The following is a 19,657-nucleotide window of genomic DNA, read 5'->3' on the forward strand; positions in this document are numbered from 1 at the left end:
TTTAGGGCCCGGCGGTCTGCTGCGTCCTTTAGGGGCCCGGCGGTCTGCTGCGTCCTTTAGGGGCCCGGCGGTCTGCTGCGTCCTTTAGGGCCCGGCGGTCTGCTGCGTCCTTTAGGGGCCCGGCGGTCTGCTGCGTCCTTTAGGGCCCGGCGGTCTGCTGCGTCCTTTAGGGGCCCGGCGGTCTGCTGCGTCCTTTAGGGGCCCGGCGGTCTGCTGCGTCCTTTAGGGCCCGGCGGTCTGCTGCGTCCTTTAGGGCCCGGCGGTCTGCTGCATCCTTTAGGGCCCGGCGGTCTGCTGCATCCTATAGGGGCCCGGCGGTCTGCTGCGTCCTTTAGGGCCCGGCGGTCTGCTGCGTCCTTTAGGGCCCGGCGGTCTGCTGCGTCCTTTAGGGGCCCGGCGGTCTGCTGCGTCCTTTAGGGGCCCGGCGGTCTGCTGCGTCCTTTAGGGCCCGGCGGTCTGCTGCGTCCTTTAGGGGCCCGGCGGTCTGCTGCGTCCTTTAGGGCCCGGCGGTCTGCTGCGTCCTTTAGGGGCCCGGCGGTCTGCTGCGTCCTTTAGGGGCCCGGCGGTCTGCTGCGTCCTTTAGGGCCCGGCGGTCTGCTGCGTCCTTTAGGGGCCCGGCGGTCTGCTGCGTCCTTTAGGGCCCGGCGGTCTGCTGCGTCCTTTAGGGGCCCGGCGGTCTGCTGCGTCCTTTAGGGGCCCGGCGGTCTGCTGCGTCCTTTAGGGCCCGGCGGTCTGCTGCGTCCTTTAGGGCCCGGCGGTCTGCTGCATCCTTTAGGGCCCGGCGGTCTGCTGCGTCCTATAGGGGCCCGGCGGTCTGCTGCGTCCTTTAGGGCCCGGCGGTCTGCTGCGTCCTTTAGGGCCCGGCGGTCTGCTGCGTCCTTTAGGGGCCCGGCGGTCTGCTGCGTCCTTTAGGGGCCCGGCGGTCTGCTGCGTCCTTTAGGGCCCGGCGGTCTGCTGCGTCCTATAGGGGCCCGGCGGTCTGCTGCGTCCTTTAGGGCCCGGCGGTCTGCTGCGTCCTTTAGGGCCCGGCGGTCTGCTGCGTCCTTTAGGGCCCGGCGGTCTGCTGCGTCCTTTAGGGGCCCGGCGGTCTGCTGCGTCCTATAGGGGCCCGGCGGTCTGCTGCGTCCTTTAGGGCCCGGCGGTCTGCTGCGTCCTTTAGGGCCCGGCGGTCTGCTGCGTCCTTTAGGGGCCCGGCGGTCTGCTGCGTCCTTTGGGGGCCCGGCGGTCTGCTGCGTCCTTTAGGGCCCGGCGGTCTGCTGCGTCCTTTAGGGGCCCGGCGGTCTGCTGCGTCCTTTAGGGGCCCGGCGGTCTGCTGCGTCCTTTAGGGCCCGGCGGTCTGCTGCGTCCTTTAGGGGCCCGGCGGTCTGCTGCGTCCTTTAGGGGCCCGGCGGTCTGCTGCGTCCTTTAGGGGCCCGGCGGTCTGCTGCGTCCTTTAGGGGCCCAGTGATGCGGCCGTGTGTCTACATCCTGAATGAGTTAATGTTAATATAGTTAAGTTAACAAAGTTAATCTTCAGTAATGTTAGTACAGTTAAGTAAACCTAGTTATACCTCAATTAATTTTAGTATAGTTAAGATAACCTAGTTATACTTCAGTTAATGTTAGTATAGTTAAGATAACCTAGTTAGACTTCAGTTAATGTTAGTATAGTTAAGATAACCTAGTTATACTTCATTTAATGTTAGTATAGTTAAGATAACCTAGTTATACTTCAGTTAATGTTATAATAGTTAAGATAACCTAGTTATACTTCAGTTAATGTTAGTATAGTTAAGATAACCTAGTTAGACTTCAGTTAATGTTAGTATAGTCAAGATAACCTAGTTATACTTCAGTTAATGTTAGTATAGTCAAGATAACCTAGTTATACTTCAGTTAATGTTAGTATAGTTAAGATAACCTAGTTATACTTCAGTTAATGTTAGTATAGTTAAGATAACTTAGTTATACTTCAGTTAATGTTAGTATAGTTAAGATAACCTAGTTATGCTTCAGTTAATGTTAGTATAGATAAGATAACCTAATTATACTTCAGTTAATGTTAGTATAGTTAAGATAACCTAGTCATACTTCAGTTAATGTTAGTATAGTTAAGGTAACCTAGTTATACTTCAGTTAGGTTTTCAAACGGGGGAGGGGGCGGAGTTATGACAGGGGGGGCGCGGCGCGAGGTGGGACGCGGCGTGGGGCACGTGAGGCTAAATATAAATGACGGGCAAACATTTTTCTTCTTCACTGCTACATAGCAATTCATGGAAAGGTTTGTGAAAGTACTGCCAGGTAAACGTAAAGCAGAAGATGAATCCACACCAAATGCCTAAACTACCAAAACAAAGACAAGAAGGTATGATGTGGCATTTCTCACCCTCGGTTTCACCAGTACAACGGTGGACAATGAAGTGAGACCGCAGTGTGTTGTGTGTCTCAAAATATTAGCTTCTGACAGTATGAGGCCGAACAAGTTAAGACGCCACTTGAAGACTTCACATCCCAAACACAGAGATAAGGCCATTGGTTTCTTCCAAAAAAAAAACTATACTCAACTGTCATGTAGGCCTACGACAGAGTTGCTTAAAAGACATAGAGGAGCAGCATAATGACAAAATACGAGACAAACGTTTTGCTCTGCAGATGGATGAAGCTACTGACATTTACAAAGAGTGTTTTTATTAATAGCATACTTCAGATTCATTGATTGAGAAGATTTGAGGGAGGATTTGCTTTTCTGCAAACGTGTAACTAACAGAGCAACTGCAGACGAGTTGTTCAAAATCATTGACTCTTACTTGATAGATAGTGTGTAGCATTTGCATGTAATGTATTATTAGAATGTCATGCAGGTATTTAATTAATCCGATCTGACCAGTTCGGGTAGAATAGACCCGGACTTCCTCAATTAATTTATTTATTCTTAACAATAATAATCAAACCTCAGAGAGCAACTGAAAGAGCATTCCAGAGATACAGGCCAACAGGAAGGAGATTATTTATTTTCAAACGACTGGTTAAAAAAAACTTAACACCACCGTCCTTTAGGGGCCCGGCGGTCTGCTGCGTCCTTTAGGGGCCCGGCGGTCTGCTCCGTCCTATAGGGGCCCGGCGGTCTGCTGCGTCCTTTAGGGGCCCGGCGGTCTGCTGCCTCCTATAGGGGCCCCGCGGTCTGCTGCGTCCTTTAGGGGCCCCGCGGTCTGCTGCGTCCTTTAGGGGCCCCGCGGTCTGCTGCGTCCTTTAGGGGCCCGGCGGTCTGCTGCGTCCTTTAGGGGCCCCACGGTCTGCTGCCTCCTATAGGGGCCCCGCGGTCTGCTGCCTCCTATAGGGGCCCCGCGGTCTGCTGCGTCCTTTAGGGGCCCGGCGGTCTGCTGCCTCCTATAGGGGCCCCGCGGTCTGCTGCGTCCTTTAGGGGCCCGGCGGTCTGCTGCGTCCTTTAGGGGCCCGGCGGTCTGCTGCGTCCTTTAGGGGCCCGGCGGTCTGCTGCCTCCTATAGGGGCCCCGCGGTCTGCTGCGTCCTTTAGGGGCCCCGCGGTCTGCTGCGTCCTTTAGGGGCCCCGCGGTCTGCTGCGTCCTTTAGGGGCCCCGCGGTCTGTTTTGGACTCGGAACCAAGCAGGCGTGATGCGGCCCTGTGTTTATAGCGTGAATCAGGTGTGTTGCGGCCGTGTGTTTATCGTCTGAATCAGGCGTGATGCGTCCGTGTGTTTATAGCGTGAATCAGGCGTGTTGCGGCCGTGTGTTTATCGTCTGAATCAGGCGTGTTGCGGCCGTGTGTTTATCGCGTGAATCAGGCGTGTGGCGGCCATGTGTTTATAGTTCTTTGCAATGCTGGCTCCTTGCTCTTAAAGGGGACTGTACCGATGTCCTTTGCTACGCTCCATCGAGGGTACTTCAGCGGGCTCCTCTGAACATTAGCGAGGGGGAGGGTGTTGACTCGGGTTAAGTGTCACAGTTGTAGTTCATGATCAGGGCAAGGGAGATCTCCTGATTGTGTGTGTAGACTGGTTTAACCTGTGCACACTGAAACACACAAACATACCCCCCCCCCCTCCACACACACACACACACACACACACACACACACACACACACACACACACACACACACACACACACACACACACACACACACACACACACACACACACACACACACACACACACACACACACACACACACACACACACACACACACACACACACACACACGTATGAGCAGTAGGTAGAGCAAGGCATTCATTAGTTTCGATTCGAAGGGCATGTTGGTAGTTGACTGGCGAGGGGTCTGCAGGTTTGTGTTTGAGGCCTTCCCTCCTTTCCTTGGGGGCTCTGTTGCTGTTATGGACCATTTGTTTAATGTGTATCACCCTGTTTCACATTAAACAAACTTTGTTTGTATAATACAGTAGGACAGTAGGCTATCATATCATAAGCCTAACGTATATTTACGTTTTAGAATAAAACCACAACTATGGATCCATAATCCCTTATGATCTACTTTTCATTTTCCCATAATGGAGTGGACACGACTAGCGAGGACCATCTAGTACCAGCTACTACCAGCTATGAGCGGCTAGGACCAGTTAGTACCAGGTACGACCAGCTAGATTAGCCTCCTTAGGACACACCATACCAAGACACAGAGACAGGCCTGGTCTGGTTCAGAGTTCACCTAGACTGCAGAGTCTCCCCCCCTTGGATGTGATGAAGAACGGCTGGCCTGAGACCAGCCATGCCCAGCTCTGTCCTCCAACACGCCCTGAAACCAGTAGCCTCACTGGCCTGCTAGTCTGGGAGGGGGCTTGTTAATTCAATTGGCCAAAACTCTCTCTCTCACTCTCTATCTCTCTCTCTCTCTCTATATCCCTCTCTCTATATCCCTCTCTCTGTGTGTGTGTGTGTGTGTCTCTCTCTCTCTCTCTCTCTCTCTCTCTCTCTCTCTCTCTCTCTCTCTCTCTCTCTCTCTCTCTCTCTCTCTCTCTCTCATTCTCTCTCTCTGTCTCTTTCTTGTTCTCTCTCTCTCGTTTTCTCTTTTTTTCTTTTTCTCTGTCTTTCTCTTTGTCTCTTTAATGCTTTATTGGCAACGTTAATATTGTCAAAGCTGGTGAACAATTCGGAGTTCGAAGTATGAGACATTAAATATCAAATATATATATACACATCAAATATTTGAATATTAAATAATCAATATATAAAAAGTAAAATGTGGCATTCTAAAATAATTCCAGTATCTCCTAAAAGATCAATTCAAGCTACACTGTTCATACACAGCATTTACAGTGGGGAGGATTTGTCCAGGCATTGTAAACAAACAAGGGAATTTTGATGAGTCTAATTATGGGTAGTCCTTCCTCATCAGGGATGAGAGAAAGACTTCAGGCCCCCCCCCCCCCCCCCCTCCCTCTCTCTCTCTCTCTCTCTCTCTCTCTCTCTCTCTCTCTCTCTCTCTCTCTCTCTCTCTCTCTCTCTCTCTCTCTCTCTCTCTCTCTCTCTCTTTCTGGTTCAGTTTTTTTGGCTGGGACTCAGGACTATACGCCTTGGTGTTTATGAAATGCTGCCCAACTATGCGGAGGTAGTCATCTCTTGGGGTTTCCTGACCGTAAACTCAGGCTACTGGCAGAACTGGTCCTGCTGGGTACGGGTGATATATTAGCCTCCTCTGGACACACTATGACCAGACCAAGAGACAGACAGACAGATCAGAGACCAGAAGACCCTGAAGATGACAGCTGTAGTGTGCTTCGTGCTCCTGTTGAGCCTGGTCGCCGGCAGTCATGGTGAGTCTACTCAGAACATTCTGAATCAAGTTTTGTGCATGATAGATAGAAACAAGTGCAGAAGAACAGTCATTTGATCCAGGGCATTTTTACCAAAATAATATCTCGAGTGATACTTTCTTAAGTACTGCTATACAACTTAACAAATTTTAAAATACTTTCTGTATTCATATTTCTAAATTTTTCTCCTTAAATGTTGCTTCTGACGTCCCAACTGAAGAATAAATAAAGGACAGAGCATAACGCAGAGATGCTAGAGCAGGTCCGCAGAGGTTTAACGTGGAGATGTTAGAGCAGGTCCACAGAGGTCTAACGTGGAGATGTTAGAGCAGGTCCACAGAGGTTTAACGTGGAGATGTTAGAGCAGGTCCGCAGAGGTTTAACGTGGAGATGTTAGAGCAGGTCCACAGAGGTCTAACGTGGAGATGTTAGAGCAGGTCCACAGAGTTCTAACGTGGAGATGTTAGAGCAGGTCCACAGAGTTCTAACGTGGAGATGATCCACAGCATGGCGTTGCCAGGAGGGTCCCACCCTGAATCGAGCCACACAGATCGATGCCAGCAAGGGACAAGTGGTTGCATCCAACCAATATAACCAGAACTACTTCCTCAACGGAGTGTACTGGACGTACATCCATGGGCCGCATAGGATGAAGTACATCACCACCGGCGACACCGGCACCTGGGGGGTCAGCACCAAAAACCAGCTCTACAAAATGATCGGGGGAAACTTCACCAGAGTTCCCGGTGAGAGGCTTTGATTATACGGTCGAGCACAGCGGGGAGCCACAGTTTGTCATGCCTCGCTCATGTCTATCTCATATCTATCTCATGTCTATCATGTCTATCTTATGTCAATCTCATGTCTATCTCATGTCTATCATGTCTATCTTATGTCAATCTCATGTCTATCTCATGTCTATCATGTCTATCTTATGTCAATCTCATGTCTATCTCATGTCTCGCTCATGTCTATCTCATGTCTATCTCATGTCTATCATGTCTATCTTATGTCAATCTCATGTCTATCTCATGTCTATCATGTCTATCTTATGTCAATCTCATGTCTATCTCATGTCTCGCTCATGTCTATCTCATGTCAATCTCTTGTCTTTCTCATGTCTATCTCATGTCTCGCTCATGTCTTGCTCATGTCTCCATTATGTCAATCTCATGTCTATCTCATGTCTATCTCATGTCTATCATGTCTATCTCATGTCTATCTCATGTCTATCTCATGTCTATCTCATGTCTATCTCATGTCTATCATGTCTTGTTCATATCTCGCTCTCGTCTCACTCACGTCTCGCTCATGTCTTGGTCCAGGACTCTCTTTGTCCCAGGTGGACGCAGGAGGAGATGGCTTCTTGGTTGGAAGCACTGGTTCTCGGGCCTACTGCCTGCGAACGGCCTATGCGAGAGCGTTCAAGGGTGCAGGCTCAGTGAGCTGGTCAGCTTTGCCCGCCTACAGTTTGAAGCACTATAGCTGCGGCCTGTACGGGTGCTGGGGGGTGGATACCCATGGACGCGTGTACCACACCCGGGTAAGACCATCATCATAATCATCATCATCATGAACCATGATGATGGTTCATAACCATCTCTAACATTACAACCTAAACTAACAATCTCTAACCTCATACCTAAACTAACCATCTCTAAGCTAGTACCTAAACTAGCCATCTCTAACCCAACAGCTAAACTAACCATCTCTAACCTAGTACCTAAACTAGCCATCTCTAACCTCGTACCTATCTAACCATCTCTAACCTAGTACCTAAACTAACCAACCATCTGTATCCTAGTACCTAAACCTCGGTCCTAAGTGATGGGTTGTGATTGGTTGTCTCTCCAGTCCGTCAACCCCAACTCCTGCGGCCAAACCGGGTGGCAGGTCGTCTCCTTCGGCAGCCTGAAGATGAAGATGGTTGAAGCGGCCAGTAACGGCCTGGTGTTCGGATTAAGCACCGCCGGCAAAGTGTATCTGAGGTAGGAGACCCAGACCATCAACCGCACCATAGACCAGACCATCAACCAGACCGCCACAGACCATTAACCAGACCACCACAGACCATCAACCAGACCGCCACAGACCATCAACCAGACCGCCACAGACCATCAACCAGACCGCCACAGACCATCAACCAGACCTCTACAGACCATCAACATGACCGCTAAGGACCAGTCCACTCCAGACCATAAGTTGCTCTCCTGTCTCGGTCTCTCTCCCTCCTATGCTCACCCCCTTTGTCTCCCTCTCTCTCCCCTCCAGGGCGGGGATATATGCCGGTCGAACCCAAGGGACCTCCTGGTCTAACATCCCCATGTGTATGGCAATGAGGCACCTCTCCTACGACCTGGGGAGGCTTTGGGTGGTCTCCAACGCTGGAATGATCATGTTCTGCATGCACTGAGCGCCATCAGCTCCACCCCCTCCTCTCACCTCCTCTCCATCACCACCTCCACCCCTCTCCATCAGCACCTCCACCCCTCTCCATCACCACCTCCTCCCCTCTTCATCGCCACCTCCTCCCCTCTCCATCGCCACCGCCTCCCCTCTCCATCACCACCCCCTCCCCTCTCCATCACCACCTCCACCCCTCTCCATCACCACCTCCTCCCCTCTCCATCACCACCCCCTCCCCTCTCCATCACCACCTCCTCCCCTCTCCATCACCACCCCCTCCCCTCTCCATCACCACCTCCTCCCCTCTCCATCACCACCTCCTCCCCTCTCCATCACCACCTCCACCCCTCTCCATCAGCACCTCCTCCCCTCTCCATCACCACCTCCTCCCCTCTCCATCACCACCTCCACCCCTCTCCATCACCACCTCCTCCCCTCTCCTCATCGCCTCCCCTCTCCTCCTTCCATCCATGACCCCTAATCATTTAAAAGCATTTATTAAAACCCTTGTGGACTACGTTGTCTCCTGTCTGTTGTTTTTTCAGCATAATGTACTTCCTGGACAGACATGTGACCACAACACATTGACAATAGTAATATTGATATTAAAGGGATACTCCGACCTTTGGAAGGCAAGATTATCTCCTACCCTCTAGTGGCAACCTTCTTCTCTTTTTACATGGGAGCACACTACAAAGCTGGGGCATGGGAAAAGGGGGAGGGTCATGGGACATTTAAGTAGTGGGCGTGGTAGAAGGGCCTGGGCTACCTCTGAGCAAAGTTTGCCCTCCCCCCTGGTGGCTGGTTCTGGTATTGAAATTTGGGTTTGAAAATGGGGATGGCATTTGCTGTGGGAGTGGCCCCTGGCCCCCTGTCTGCAAAGTTTGAGAGCTCTAGCTCTCTTTCTTCACAATGGGGCCAAATTCGGTGAGATATGATACGACAATCAAGCGTATTTTAGAAACCTGCTGATCTAAACTAGCTTGAACGACTACTTACTATCAACAACAGCGTTAGAATTTGAGCCAATTGCAATGCTTAACACAAAGATTCTTAGTTTCTGCCCTCACCAACGGCAGGATAACATGCAACAATCTTCTTGAAGACAAATGTAACATGTAACAAATGTTAAATGTAACAAAAGTAAACAGCACCACTGTTGTTTTTATTTGATATAAAACATAAATAAAACATAAGCGGTACAACTGTTGTTGCATTGTCGTTATAGAATAAAACATAAGGGGTACCACTGTTGTTTTATTAGTTATAAAATAAAACAAAAGTGGTAACACTGTCGTTTTATTGTCGTTATAAAATAACACATAGCGGTACCACTGTTTTTTTATTGTCGTTATAGAACAAAACATAAGGGATACCACTATCGTTTTATTAGATATAAAATAAATCATATGAGGTACCACTGTCGTTACATATTGTCTTCAACTCCTCCGCCCCCCCTCCTCCTCTTACCCAGCGACCAACTGCTGTTGGCCTCCTCCCAGGAAGGGGGGGCCCAGAGAAACAGATGAAACTATTAAAATCGTGACTGCAGGAATGACTGCAGGAGTACTCACTGACCTTGTTGTGATTTGAACATGCAAGCTTCTGATCTGGAGTAAGTTGAGATACCGTTGCGCCACAACTCCTATTATCTGCTTGGAGTTGAGCTTGATTTAACTGCATCAGTTACAGGTAGTGAGCCCCAAATTTGGGAACAATATTCATTTCATCTGAGAAATGATGCCCGATTTGAGAAACCGTTCGGCACAACCTGCACTGTAAATATGCTGACTTTCACGTGATTTGAACATGCAACCTCCTGACCTGGAATCAGACACGCTGCCGTTGCGCCACAAGGCCTTTTGTTTACCTTCTTTTGAGCTCCAATGAAATGTGTCAGTTGCAGCTAGAGAGCACCAGAATAGAGCAAAGAAGTCAATTTATCATAGAAATGATGCCCAGTTTAAGATCCCGTTTTGTGAATTTTACACTAGGAAACAGCAGACCCTCAATTCAATTCAATTCAAATTACTTTATTTTTCTGTTAGGAACTTCAGATGTGGAGGAGCAGCAGGGTGTGTCCATACCCAACAGTACATACAATAAACAAAAGAAAAACACGCACACACGCGCAAACATACACCATCAGCCCTGCAGAAAATAAAAATAAAAATAAATCCTTGCCTAAGCCTAACAAATAAATATAATTATTACCTCCATAGTGGAGGATAAATAAATAATTTAAAACGATTCCAGGTATTAAGACAAGAGGATACAGTTCAAGGAGGGGTTAAATCATTCAAGAGTCTTATGGATGCCGGGACAAAACTTGACAGGGCTCTGTTTGTCCTTACTGTAGGGGCTCTGTATCTGCGGCCTGAGGGTAAGAGGGAATACTGGCTGTGTAGAGTGTGTTTGATGTCAAGGGTATTTGTGTTGATTTCTGATTAGTCACCCTGTGCCAGTAGCTCCGGATACTGGCACAACTGGTCCAGCTGGGTCTGGTGAAATATTTTCCTTGTTGGGACACACCATAGCAAGACACAGAGAAAGACAGACAGATCGGACACCAGTAGACCGTGAAGATGACAGCTGTAGTGTTCTTCGTGCTCCTGCTGAGCATGGTCTCCGGCAGTCATGGTGAGTCTACTCAGAACCTTCTAAAACATGTTTTGTACACGATAGATAGAAACAAGTGCAGAAGAACAGAGTAATTTGATCCAGGGCATTTTTATCAAAATAATATCTTGAGTGATACTTTCACAAGTATCACTCTACAACTTAACACATTTTAAAAACGTTTCTGTCGTCATATTTCTACACAAGAACGGTATCATGACGAATAGCATTGTGAATAGATTAAATGAAATAAAAAGTGGAATGTTTTTCCTTAAATGTTCGTTCTAATGTCCCAACTGAGGAAAAAAGGCACAGAGCATAATGAGGAAATGTTAGAGCAGGTCCACAGAGGTCTAACATGGAGATTTTAGAGCAGGTCCACAGAGTGCTAACGTGGAGATGATCCACAGCATGGCGTTGTCTTGGGGCTCCCACCCTGCATCAAGCCAGACAGATCGATGCCAGCAAGGGCCTAGTGCTCGCAACCAACCAATGGCAACAGAACTTCTTCCTCAACGGACCCTCCTGGTCGTACCTCCATGGGCAAAGGATGAAGCACATCACCACCGGCGACACCGGCACCTGGGGGGTCAGCAGCAACAATAAGCTCTACAAAATGATCGGGGGAAACTTCACCAGAGTTCCCGGTGAGGGGCTTTGATTATACGATCGAACACAGCGGGTAGCCAGTTTGTCATGCCTCGCTCATGTCTATCTCATGTCAATCTCTTGTCTTTCTCATGTCTATCTCATGTCTCGCTCATGTCTTGCTCATGTCTCCATTATGTCTATCTCACGCCTATCGCATGTCTATCATGTCTTGCTCATATCTCGCTCACGTCTCACTCATGTCTCGCTCATGTCTATCTCATGTCTATCTCATGTCTATCTCATGTCTATCATGTCTATCTCATGTCTATCTCATGTCTATCATGTCTTGTTCATATTTCGCTCTCGTCTCACTCACGTCTCGCTCATGTCTTGGTCCAGGACTCTCTTTGTCCCAGGTGGACGCAGGAGGAGATGGCTTCTTGGTTGGAAGCACTGGTTCTCGGGCCTACTGCCTGCGAACGGCCTATGCGAGAGCGTTCAAGGGTGCAGGCTCAGTGAGCTGGTCAGCTTTGCCCGCCTACAGTTTGAAGTACTATAGCTGCGGCCTGTACGGGTGCTGGGGGGTGGATACCATTGGACGCGTGTACCACACCCGGGTAAGACCATCATCATAATCATCATCATCATGAACCATGATGATGGTTCATAACCATCTCTAACATTACAACCTAAACTAACAATCTCTAACCTCATACCTAAACTAACCATCTCTAAGCTAGTACCTAAACTAGCCATCTCTAACCCAACACCTAAACTAACCATCTCTAACCTAGTACCTAAACTAGCCATCTCTAACCCAACACCTAAACTAACCATCTCTAACCTAGTACCTAAACTAGCCATCTCTAACCTCGTACCTAAACTAGCCATCTCTAACCTCGTACCTATCTAACCATCTCTAACCTAGTACCTAAACTAACCAACCATCTGTATCCTAGTACCTAAACCTCGGTCCTAAGTGATGGGTTGTGATTGGTTGTCTCTCCAGTCCGTCAACCCCAACTCCTGCAGCCAAACCGGGTGGCAGGTCGTCTCCTCCGGCAGCCTGAAGATGAAGATGGTCGAGGCAGCCAGTAACGGCCTGGTGTTCGGATTAAGCACCGACGGCAAAGTTTATCTGAGGTAGGAGATACAGACCATCAACCAAACCATAGACCAGACCATCAACCAGACCGCCACAGAACATTAACCAGACCGACACAGACCATCAACTTGACCGACACAGACGATCAACCAGACCGCCACAGACCATCAACCAGACCGCCACAGACCATCAACCAGACCTCTACGGACCATCAACATGACCGCTAAGGACCAGTCCGCTCCAGACCATAAAGCAGTCCGCTACAGACCATGTTGCTCTCCTGTCTCGGTCTCTCTCCCTCCTATGCTCACTCCCATTGTCTCCCTCTCTCTCCCCTCCAGGGCAGGGGTGAATGCCGGTCGAACACACGGGACCTTTTGGTCTAACATCCCCATGGGTGTGGCAATAAGGCACCTCTCCTACGACCTGGGGAGGCTTTGGGTGGTCTCCAACGCTGGAATGATCATGTTCTGCATGCACTGAGCGCCATCAGCTCCACCCCCTCCTCTCACCTCCTCTCCATCAGCACCTCCTCCCCTCTCCATCACCACCTCCTCCCCTCTCCATCACCACCTCCTCCCCTCTCCATCGCCACCCCCTGCCCTCTCCATCACCACCTCCTCCCCTCTCCATCACCACCTCCTCCCCTCTCCATCACCACCTCCTCCCCTCTCCATCACCACCTCCTCCCCTCTCCATCAGCACCTCCTCCCCTCTCCATCACCACCTCCTCCCCTCTCCATCACCACCTCCTCCCCTCTCCATCGCCACCCCCTCCCCTCTCCATCGCCACCCCCTCCCCTCTCCTCATCGCCTCCCCTCTCCTCCTTCCATCCATGACCCCTAATCATTTAAAAGCATTTATTAAAACCCTTGTGGACTACGTTGTCTCCTGTCTGTTGTTTTTTCAGCATAATGTACTTCCTGGACAGTCATGTGACCACAATAGTAATATTGATATTAAAGGGATACTCCGAACTTTGGAAGGCAAGATTATCTCCGACCCTCTAGTGGCAACCTTCTTCTCTTTTTACATGGGAGCACACTACAAAGCTGGGGCATGGGAAAAGGGGGAGGGGCATCGGACATTTAATTAGTGGGCGTGGTAGATAAGGGCCTGGGCTACCTCTGAGCAAAGTTTGCCCTCCCCCCTGGTGGCTGGTTTTGGTATTGAAATTTGGGTTTGAAAATGGGGATGGCATTTGCTGTGGGAGTGGCCCCTGGCCCCCTGTCTGCGAAGCTTTGGAGCTCTAGCTCTCTGACTCCATAATGGCACCAATTTCGTTGACATATGATGTGTCAATCAAGCCTATTTTAGAAACCTGGTGTTCAGAGTCTACCTCGACTCTTCATAGTCACCCTCCCCCTTTTGGCCACCATTGTACATTGTATTGTATTGTGTTGTATTGTATTATAGTACATAACTGTGTAGCAACTGCAGTAGCTGCTATCATTGCTGTAACCCGGGGAATTGGTTTGCGTAGCGATTTGATGTACTTGCACTTGGTTCTATGAACATCCTTACTGTACCGACAGCGATATATTGTTGCACTTCTTATGACAAATGTACTTATTGTAAGTCACTTCGGATGAAAGCGTCTGCTAAATGCCCTAAATGTAAATGTAAATGGTGATCTAAACTAGTTTGAACGACTACTTATTAACAATAGCAGCGTTAGAATTTGAAGAAATTGCAATGCTAAACCCAAAAAATCTCAGTTTTTGCAATCACCAACGGCAGGATAACAATATAACATGTAACAAATGTAAAATGTAACAAATGTAAACAGCACCACCGTTGTTTTTATTTGTTATTATAAAACATAAATAAAACATGTAGTTTTATTGTCGTCATACAATAAAACCTAAGCGGTACAACTGTTGTTGTATTGTCGTTATAGAACAAAACATAAGGGGTATCACAATCGGTTTTTTTTCCGGTTAAATAAGACCTCTGCCATGCCGATATTCATTGCCAGTAGATAGTGTTCGATTATTGGAATATTATAGTTTTACGGCAAAAACTCTTAGATCATGACTTAAAGGTTGGGTATTGAATTCTCTTTTTTGGCCATTTTTGCAAAATTACTTGAAATCTTTATCATAACCCACTTACAACCACTGAGTTATAAGTACTGACAAGAAAATTAAACAAGTCTATCATCTGTGGAACGGGCAGGGCTCGAAAAACTACCACCGAGTGGCATTGGGCAGTAAGTACGTCAATCAAACGGTCGTACTGCACTCCCCTTCCCCCCACGCGTGACCCCTTCGTGCACGTACTAAAAGCTCTTGACCCAGAGCAAGCCTCTGTTTGTTGTTATCCTGCAGTAGCTACTGGAGCTAGCTAACCAGCTAATCCACATTTGGACCTAGCACTATAAGACAACCCTAAACTCCAACCTAGCTAGCCTGGCTCGCTCTCGCACATCTGTGTTCGCGCTCGTGCATGATTGCGCGTCCATGTACTTGGAATGGTTGGAGTCAGAGTCAGCATTGAAGGAGAGGGGGTTGGACTATTTGAGTGGTGTATTTTCAAAATCAGCTGATTTGAACACGCAACCTTCTGATCTGGAGTCAGACGCGCTACCGTTGCGCCACAAGGCCGATTGTTTGCTTCTATACAAGCTTGAAAGAACGGCATCAGTTACAGCTAGTGAGCCTCAGAATACAGCAAAAAAATAATAACATTTGAGAAATTATTCCCATTTTGAGAACCCGTCTGCCACAATGTGTTCTACAAATCTGCTGACCCTGACGTGATTTGAACACGCAACCTTCTGATCTGGAGTCAGACGCGCTACCGTTGCGCCACAAGGCCGATTGTTTGCTTCTATACAAGCTTGAAAGAACGGCATCAGTTACAGCTAGTGAGCCTCAGAATACAGCAAAAAAATAATAATATTTGAGAAATTATTCCCATTTTGAGAACCCGTCTGCCACAATGTGTTCTACAAATCTGCTGACCCTGACGTGATTTGAAGACGCAACCTTCTGATCTGGAGTGAGACGTGCTACCGTTGCGCCACAAGGCCGATTGTTACATCAGTTACACTAGCTGTAACTGATGCCGTTCTTTCAAGCTTGTATAGACGCAAACAATCGGCCTTGTCGTGTAACGGTAGCGCGTCTGACTCCAGATCAGAAGGTTGCGTGTTCAAATCACGTCAGGGTCAGGGTTGTCTTTATTAGACGGTCCGTAAGTCTTGATCAAAGAGTTTTTGCCGTGAAAGTATTATTTTCCACTAATCTGACACGATCTACTGGCAATAAATAACATAATGTAAGCGGCCTTATTGTGCATTCATTAAGGCCTTGTGGCGCAACAATAGTGCGTCTGACTCCACATCAGAAGGTTTCGTGTTCAAATCACGTCAGGGTCAGCTGATTTACAGAACACATTGTGGCAAATGGTTTCTCAAAATGGGAATAATTTCTCTGGTGTTGTTAACATTTTGCTGTATTCTGAGGCTCACTAGCTGTAACTGATGCCGTTATTTCAAGCTTGTGTATATGTAATTAAACGGCCTTGTGGCGCAACGGTAGCGCGTCTGACTCCAGATCAGAAGGTTGCGTGTTCAAATCACGTCAGGGTCAGGTATTTCTATAGTAGTCATTCTTTAAGTCATGATCTATGAGTTTCTGCCGTGAAAATATAATATATCAATATTTGCATAATATCTACTGGCAATAAAGAAGGTAATGTCAGTGTTCTTACAGAGCTGTATTTCAGACCTTGTGGCGCAACGGTAGCGCGTCTGACTCCAGATCAGAAGGTTGCGTGTTCAAATCACGTCAGGGTCAGCAGTTCTGTAGACTACATTGTGGCAGACGGGTTCTGCCGTGTTTCTGCCGTGAAACTATAATATTCCAATATTTGCATAATATCTACTGGCAATAAATAACTTCATCTCAGTGCTCTTGATGAGCAGTATTTCAGACCTTGTGGCGCAATGGTAGAGCGTCTTACTCTAGATCAGAAGGTTGCGTGTTCAAATCACGTCAGGGTCAGCAGTTTTGTAGCTGAAACTATAATATTCCAATATTTGCATAATATATATTGGCAATAAATAACTTCATCTCAGTGCTCTTGATGAGCAGTATTTCAGACCTTGTGGCGCAATGGTAGAGTGTCTTACTCTAGATCAGAAGGTTGCGTGTTCAAATCACGTCAGGGTCAGCAGATTTGTAGACTACATTGTGGCAGACGGGTTCTCAAAATGGGAATAATTTCTCAGATGTCATTATTTTTTTGCTGTAATTCTGAGGCTCACTAGCTGTAACTGATGCCGTTCTTTCAAGCTTGTATAGACGTAAACAATCGGCCTTGTGGCGCAACGGTAGCGCGTCTGACTCCAGATCAGAAGGTTGCGTGTTCAAATCACGTCAGGGTCAGGTATTTCTATAGTAGTCATTCTTTAAGTCATTATCTAAGAGTTTCTGCCGTGAAACTATAATATTCCAGTATTTGCATAATATCTACTGGCAATAACTATCTTCATCTCAGTGCTCTTGATGAGCAGTATTTCAGACCTTGTGGCGCAACGGTAGAGCGTCTTATTCTAGATCAGAAGGTTGCGTCTTGTAATCACGTCAAGTTCAGGCAATTCTCCAGTAGTCATTCTTTAAGTCATGATCTAAGAGTTTCTGCCGTGAAACTATAATATTACAATTATCAGACACTATCTACTGGCAATAAAGAAGGTAAAGTCAGTGGTCTTAAAGAGCAGTATTTCAGACCTTGTGGCGCAACGGTAGCGCGTCCGACTCCAGATTAGAAGGTTGCGTGTTCAAATCACGTCAGGGTCAGCAGATTTGTAGACTACATTGTGGCAGACGGGTTCTCAAAATGGGAATCATTTCTCAGATGTTATTATTATTTTGCTGTAATTCTGAGGCTCACTAGCTGTAACTGATGCCGTTCTTTCAAGCTTGTATAGACGCAAATAATCGGCCTTGTGGCGCAACGGTAGCGCGTCTGACTCCAGATCAGAAGGTTGCGTGTTCAATTCACTTAAGGGTCAGGGTTGTCTTTATTAGACGGTCGGTAAGTCTTGATCAAAGAGTTTTTGCCGTGAAAGTATAATTTTCCACTAATCTGACACGATCTACTGGCAATAAATAACATCATGTAAGCGGTCTTATTGTGCATTCTTTAAGGCCTTGTGGCGCAACGGTAGCGCGTCTGACTCCAGATCAGAAGGTTGCGTGTTCAAATCACGTCAGGGTCAGCTGATTTACAGAACACATTGTGGCAAATGGGTTCTCAAAATGGGAATAATTTCTCTGGTGTTATTAACAATTTGCTGTATTCTGAGGCTCACTAGCTGTAACTGATGCCGTTATTTCAAGCTTGTGTAAATGCAAACAACCGGCCTTGTGGCGCAACGGTAGCGCGTCTGACTCCAGATCAGAAGGTTTGTGTTCAAATCACGTCAGGGTCAGGGTCAGGGTTGTCTTTATTAGACGGTCGGTAAGTCTTGATCAAAGAGTTTTTGCCGCGAAAGTATAATTTTCCACTAATCTGACACGATCTACTGGCAAAAAATAACATCATGTAAGCGGTCTTATTTTGCATTCTTTAAGGCCTTGTGGCGCAACGGTAGCGCGTCTGACTCCAGATCAGAAGGTTGCGTGTTCAAATCACGTCAGGGTCAGCTGATTTACAGAACACATTGTGGCAAATGGGTTATCAAAATGGGAATAATTTCTCTGCTGTTATTAACATTTTGCTGTATTCTGAGGCTCACTAGCTGTAACTGATGCCGTTATTTCAAGCTTGTGTATATGCAAACAACCGGCCTTGTGGCGCAACGGTAGCGCGTCTGACTCCAGATCAGAAGGTTGCGTGTTCAAATCACGTCAGGGTCAGGGTTGTCTTTATTAGACGGTCCGTAAGTCTTGATCAAAGAGTTTTTGCCGTGAAAGTATAATTTTCCACCAATCCAACACGATCTACTGGCAATAAAGAAGGTAATGTCAGTGGTCTTACAGAGCTGTATTTCAGACCTTGTGGCGCAACCGTAGCGCGTCTGACTCCAGATCAGAAGGTTGCGTGTTCAAATCACGTCAGGGTCAGCAGTTTTGTAGACTACATTGTGGCAGACGGGTTCTGCCGTGTTTCTGCCGTGAAACTATAATATTCCAATATTTGCATAATATCTACTGGCAATAAATAACTTCATCTCAGTGCTCTTGATGAGCAGTATTTCAGACCTTGTGGCGCAATGGTAGAGCGTCTTACTCTAGATCAGAAGGTTGCGTGTTCAAATCACGTCAGGGTCAGCAGATTTGTAGCTGAAACTATAATATTCCAATATTTGCATAATATATATTGGCAATAAATAACTTCATCTCAGTGCTCTTGATGAGCAGTATTTCAGACCTTGTGGCGCAATGGTAGAGTGTCTTACTCTAGATCAGAAGGTTGCGTGATCAAAGCACGTCAGGGTCAGCAGATTTTTAGACTACATTGTGGCAGACGGGTTCTCAAAATGGGAATAATTTCTCAGATGTTCTTATTTTTTTGCTGTAATTCTGAGGCTCACTAGCTGTAACTGATGCCGTTCTTTCAAGCTTGTATAGACGTAAACAATCGGCCTTGTGGCGCAACGGCAGCGCGTCTGACTCCAGATCAGAAGGTTGCGTGTTCAAATCACGTCAGGGTCAGGTATTTCTATAGTAGTCATTCTTTAAGTCATTATCTAAGAGTTTCTGCCGTGAAACTATAATATTCCAGTATTTGCATAATATCTACTGGCAATAACTATCTTCATCTCAGTGCTCTTGATGAGCAGTATTTCAGACCTTGTGGCGCAACGGTAGAGCGTCTTATTCTAGATCAGAAGGTTGCGTCTTGTAATCACGTCAAGTTCAGGCAATTCTCCAGTAGTCATTCTTTAAGTCATGATCTAAGAGTTTCTGCCGTGAAACTATAATATTACAATTATCAGACACTATCTACTGGCAATAAAGAAGGTAAAGTCAGTGGTCTTAATGAGCAGTATTTCAGACCTTGTGGTGCAACGGTAGCGCGTCCGACTCCAGATTAGAAGGTTGCGTGTTCAAATCACGTCAGGGTCAGCAGATTTGTAGACTACATTGTGGCAGACGGGTTCTCAAAATGGGAATAATTTCTCAGATGTTATTATTATTTTGCTGTAATTCTG

The 19,657-nt window shown here is 47.3% G+C and overlaps 2 protein-coding genes and 14 non-coding genes across 16 annotated transcripts; 15 read left to right on the forward strand and 1 right to left on the reverse strand.

Annotated features, from left to right (window-relative positions):
* Window positions 1–5,616: 5,616 nt before the first annotated feature.
* Window positions 5,617–8,293, forward strand: LOC130381840 (fish-egg lectin-like). Its single transcript, XM_056589634.1, has 5 exons — window positions 5,617–5,767; window positions 6,274–6,513; window positions 7,093–7,310; window positions 7,622–7,755; window positions 8,039–8,293. The coding sequence occupies exons 1-5, from the start codon at window positions 5,713–5,715 to the stop codon at window positions 8,178–8,180; spliced, it is 789 nt and encodes a 262-aa protein (XP_056445609.1). The 5' UTR covers window positions 5,617–5,712; the 3' UTR covers window positions 8,181–8,293.
* A 2,348-nt stretch (window positions 8,294–10,641) lies between these two features.
* Window positions 10,642–13,349, forward strand: LOC130381841 (fish-egg lectin-like). The gene is made up of 5 exons (XM_056589635.1): window positions 10,642–10,813; window positions 11,203–11,439; window positions 11,783–12,000; window positions 12,393–12,526; window positions 12,830–13,349. Exons 1-5 carry the CDS (start codon window positions 10,759–10,761, stop codon window positions 12,969–12,971), a joined length of 786 nt encoding a protein of 261 aa, XP_056445610.1. The 5' UTR covers window positions 10,642–10,758; the 3' UTR covers window positions 12,972–13,349.
* A 1,888-nt stretch (window positions 13,350–15,237) lies between these two features.
* On the reverse strand, window positions 15,238–15,309 carry trnaw-cca (transfer RNA tryptophan (anticodon CCA)). Its single transcript has one exon. It is a non-coding gene; the product is annotated as a tRNA-Trp (tRNA).
* Window positions 15,310–15,592: 283 nt separating this feature from the next.
* On the forward strand, window positions 15,593–15,664 carry trnaw-cca (transfer RNA tryptophan (anticodon CCA)). The gene has a single exon. It is a non-coding gene; the product is annotated as a tRNA-Trp (tRNA).
* A 349-nt stretch (window positions 15,665–16,013) lies between these two features.
* On the forward strand, window positions 16,014–16,085 carry trnaw-cca (transfer RNA tryptophan (anticodon CCA)). The gene has a single exon. It is a non-coding gene; the product is annotated as a tRNA-Trp (tRNA).
* Window positions 16,086–16,220: 135 nt separating this feature from the next.
* Window positions 16,221–16,292, forward strand: trnaw-cca (transfer RNA tryptophan (anticodon CCA)). Its single transcript has one exon. It is a non-coding gene; the product is annotated as a tRNA-Trp (tRNA).
* A 519-nt stretch (window positions 16,293–16,811) lies between these two features.
* Window positions 16,812–16,883, forward strand: trnaw-cca (transfer RNA tryptophan (anticodon CCA)). The gene has a single exon. It is a non-coding gene; the product is annotated as a tRNA-Trp (tRNA).
* A 342-nt stretch (window positions 16,884–17,225) lies between these two features.
* Window positions 17,226–17,297, forward strand: trnaw-cca (transfer RNA tryptophan (anticodon CCA)). The gene has a single exon. It is a non-coding gene; the product is annotated as a tRNA-Trp (tRNA).
* Window positions 17,298–17,440: 143 nt separating this feature from the next.
* trnaw-cca (transfer RNA tryptophan (anticodon CCA)) lies at window positions 17,441–17,512 on the forward strand. Its single transcript has one exon. It is a non-coding gene; the product is annotated as a tRNA-Trp (tRNA).
* A 135-nt stretch (window positions 17,513–17,647) lies between these two features.
* trnaw-cca (transfer RNA tryptophan (anticodon CCA)) lies at window positions 17,648–17,719 on the forward strand. Its single transcript has one exon. It is a non-coding gene; the product is annotated as a tRNA-Trp (tRNA).
* Window positions 17,720–17,861: 142 nt separating this feature from the next.
* On the forward strand, window positions 17,862–17,932 carry trnaw-cca (transfer RNA tryptophan (anticodon CCA)). The gene has a single exon. It is a non-coding gene; the product is annotated as a tRNA-Trp (tRNA).
* Window positions 17,933–18,073: 141 nt separating this feature from the next.
* trnaw-cca (transfer RNA tryptophan (anticodon CCA)) lies at window positions 18,074–18,145 on the forward strand. The gene has a single exon. It is a non-coding gene; the product is annotated as a tRNA-Trp (tRNA).
* Window positions 18,146–18,287: 142 nt separating this feature from the next.
* On the forward strand, window positions 18,288–18,359 carry trnaw-cca (transfer RNA tryptophan (anticodon CCA)). The gene has a single exon. It is a non-coding gene; the product is annotated as a tRNA-Trp (tRNA).
* Window positions 18,360–18,494: 135 nt separating this feature from the next.
* Window positions 18,495–18,566, forward strand: trnaw-cca (transfer RNA tryptophan (anticodon CCA)). Its single transcript has one exon. It is a non-coding gene; the product is annotated as a tRNA-Trp (tRNA).
* A 519-nt stretch (window positions 18,567–19,085) lies between these two features.
* On the forward strand, window positions 19,086–19,157 carry trnaw-cca (transfer RNA tryptophan (anticodon CCA)). The gene has a single exon. It is a non-coding gene; the product is annotated as a tRNA-Trp (tRNA).
* Window positions 19,158–19,499: 342 nt separating this feature from the next.
* Window positions 19,500–19,571, forward strand: trnaw-cca (transfer RNA tryptophan (anticodon CCA)). The gene has a single exon. It is a non-coding gene; the product is annotated as a tRNA-Trp (tRNA).
* Window positions 19,572–19,657: the final 86 nt, after the last annotated feature.

Source organism: Gadus chalcogrammus, chromosome 4 (genome assembly GCF_026213295.1).
Source record: "Gadus chalcogrammus isolate NIFS_2021 chromosome 4, NIFS_Gcha_1.0, whole genome shotgun sequence".
Lineage (NCBI taxonomy): Eukaryota > Metazoa > Chordata > Actinopteri > Gadiformes > Gadidae > Gadus > Gadus chalcogrammus.

Bases quoted from the DNA above. Each gene is read 5' to 3' on its own strand.
- LOC130381840 (XM_056589634.1), top strand. From the start codon at position 5,713: ATGACAGCTGTAGTGTGCTTCGTGCTCCTGTTGAGCCTGGTCGCCGGC. The intron at 6,514-7,092 runs GTGAGAGGCTTT...GTCTTGGTCCAG, and splicing joins AAACTTCACCAGAGTTCCCG to GACTCTCTTTGTCCCAGGTG. The intron at 7,756-8,038 runs GTAGGAGACCCA...TCTCCCCTCCAG, and splicing joins GCCGGCAAAGTGTATCTGAG to GGCGGGGATATATGCCGGTC.
- LOC130381841 (XM_056589635.1), top strand. From the start codon at position 10,759: ATGACAGCTGTAGTGTTCTTCGTGCTCCTGCTGAGCATGGTCTCCGGC. The intron at 11,440-11,782 runs GTGAGGGGCTTT...GTCTTGGTCCAG, and splicing joins AAACTTCACCAGAGTTCCCG to GACTCTCTTTGTCCCAGGTG. The intron at 12,001-12,392 runs GTAAGACCATCA...TTGTCTCTCCAG, and splicing joins GACGCGTGTACCACACCCGG to TCCGTCAACCCCAACTCCTG.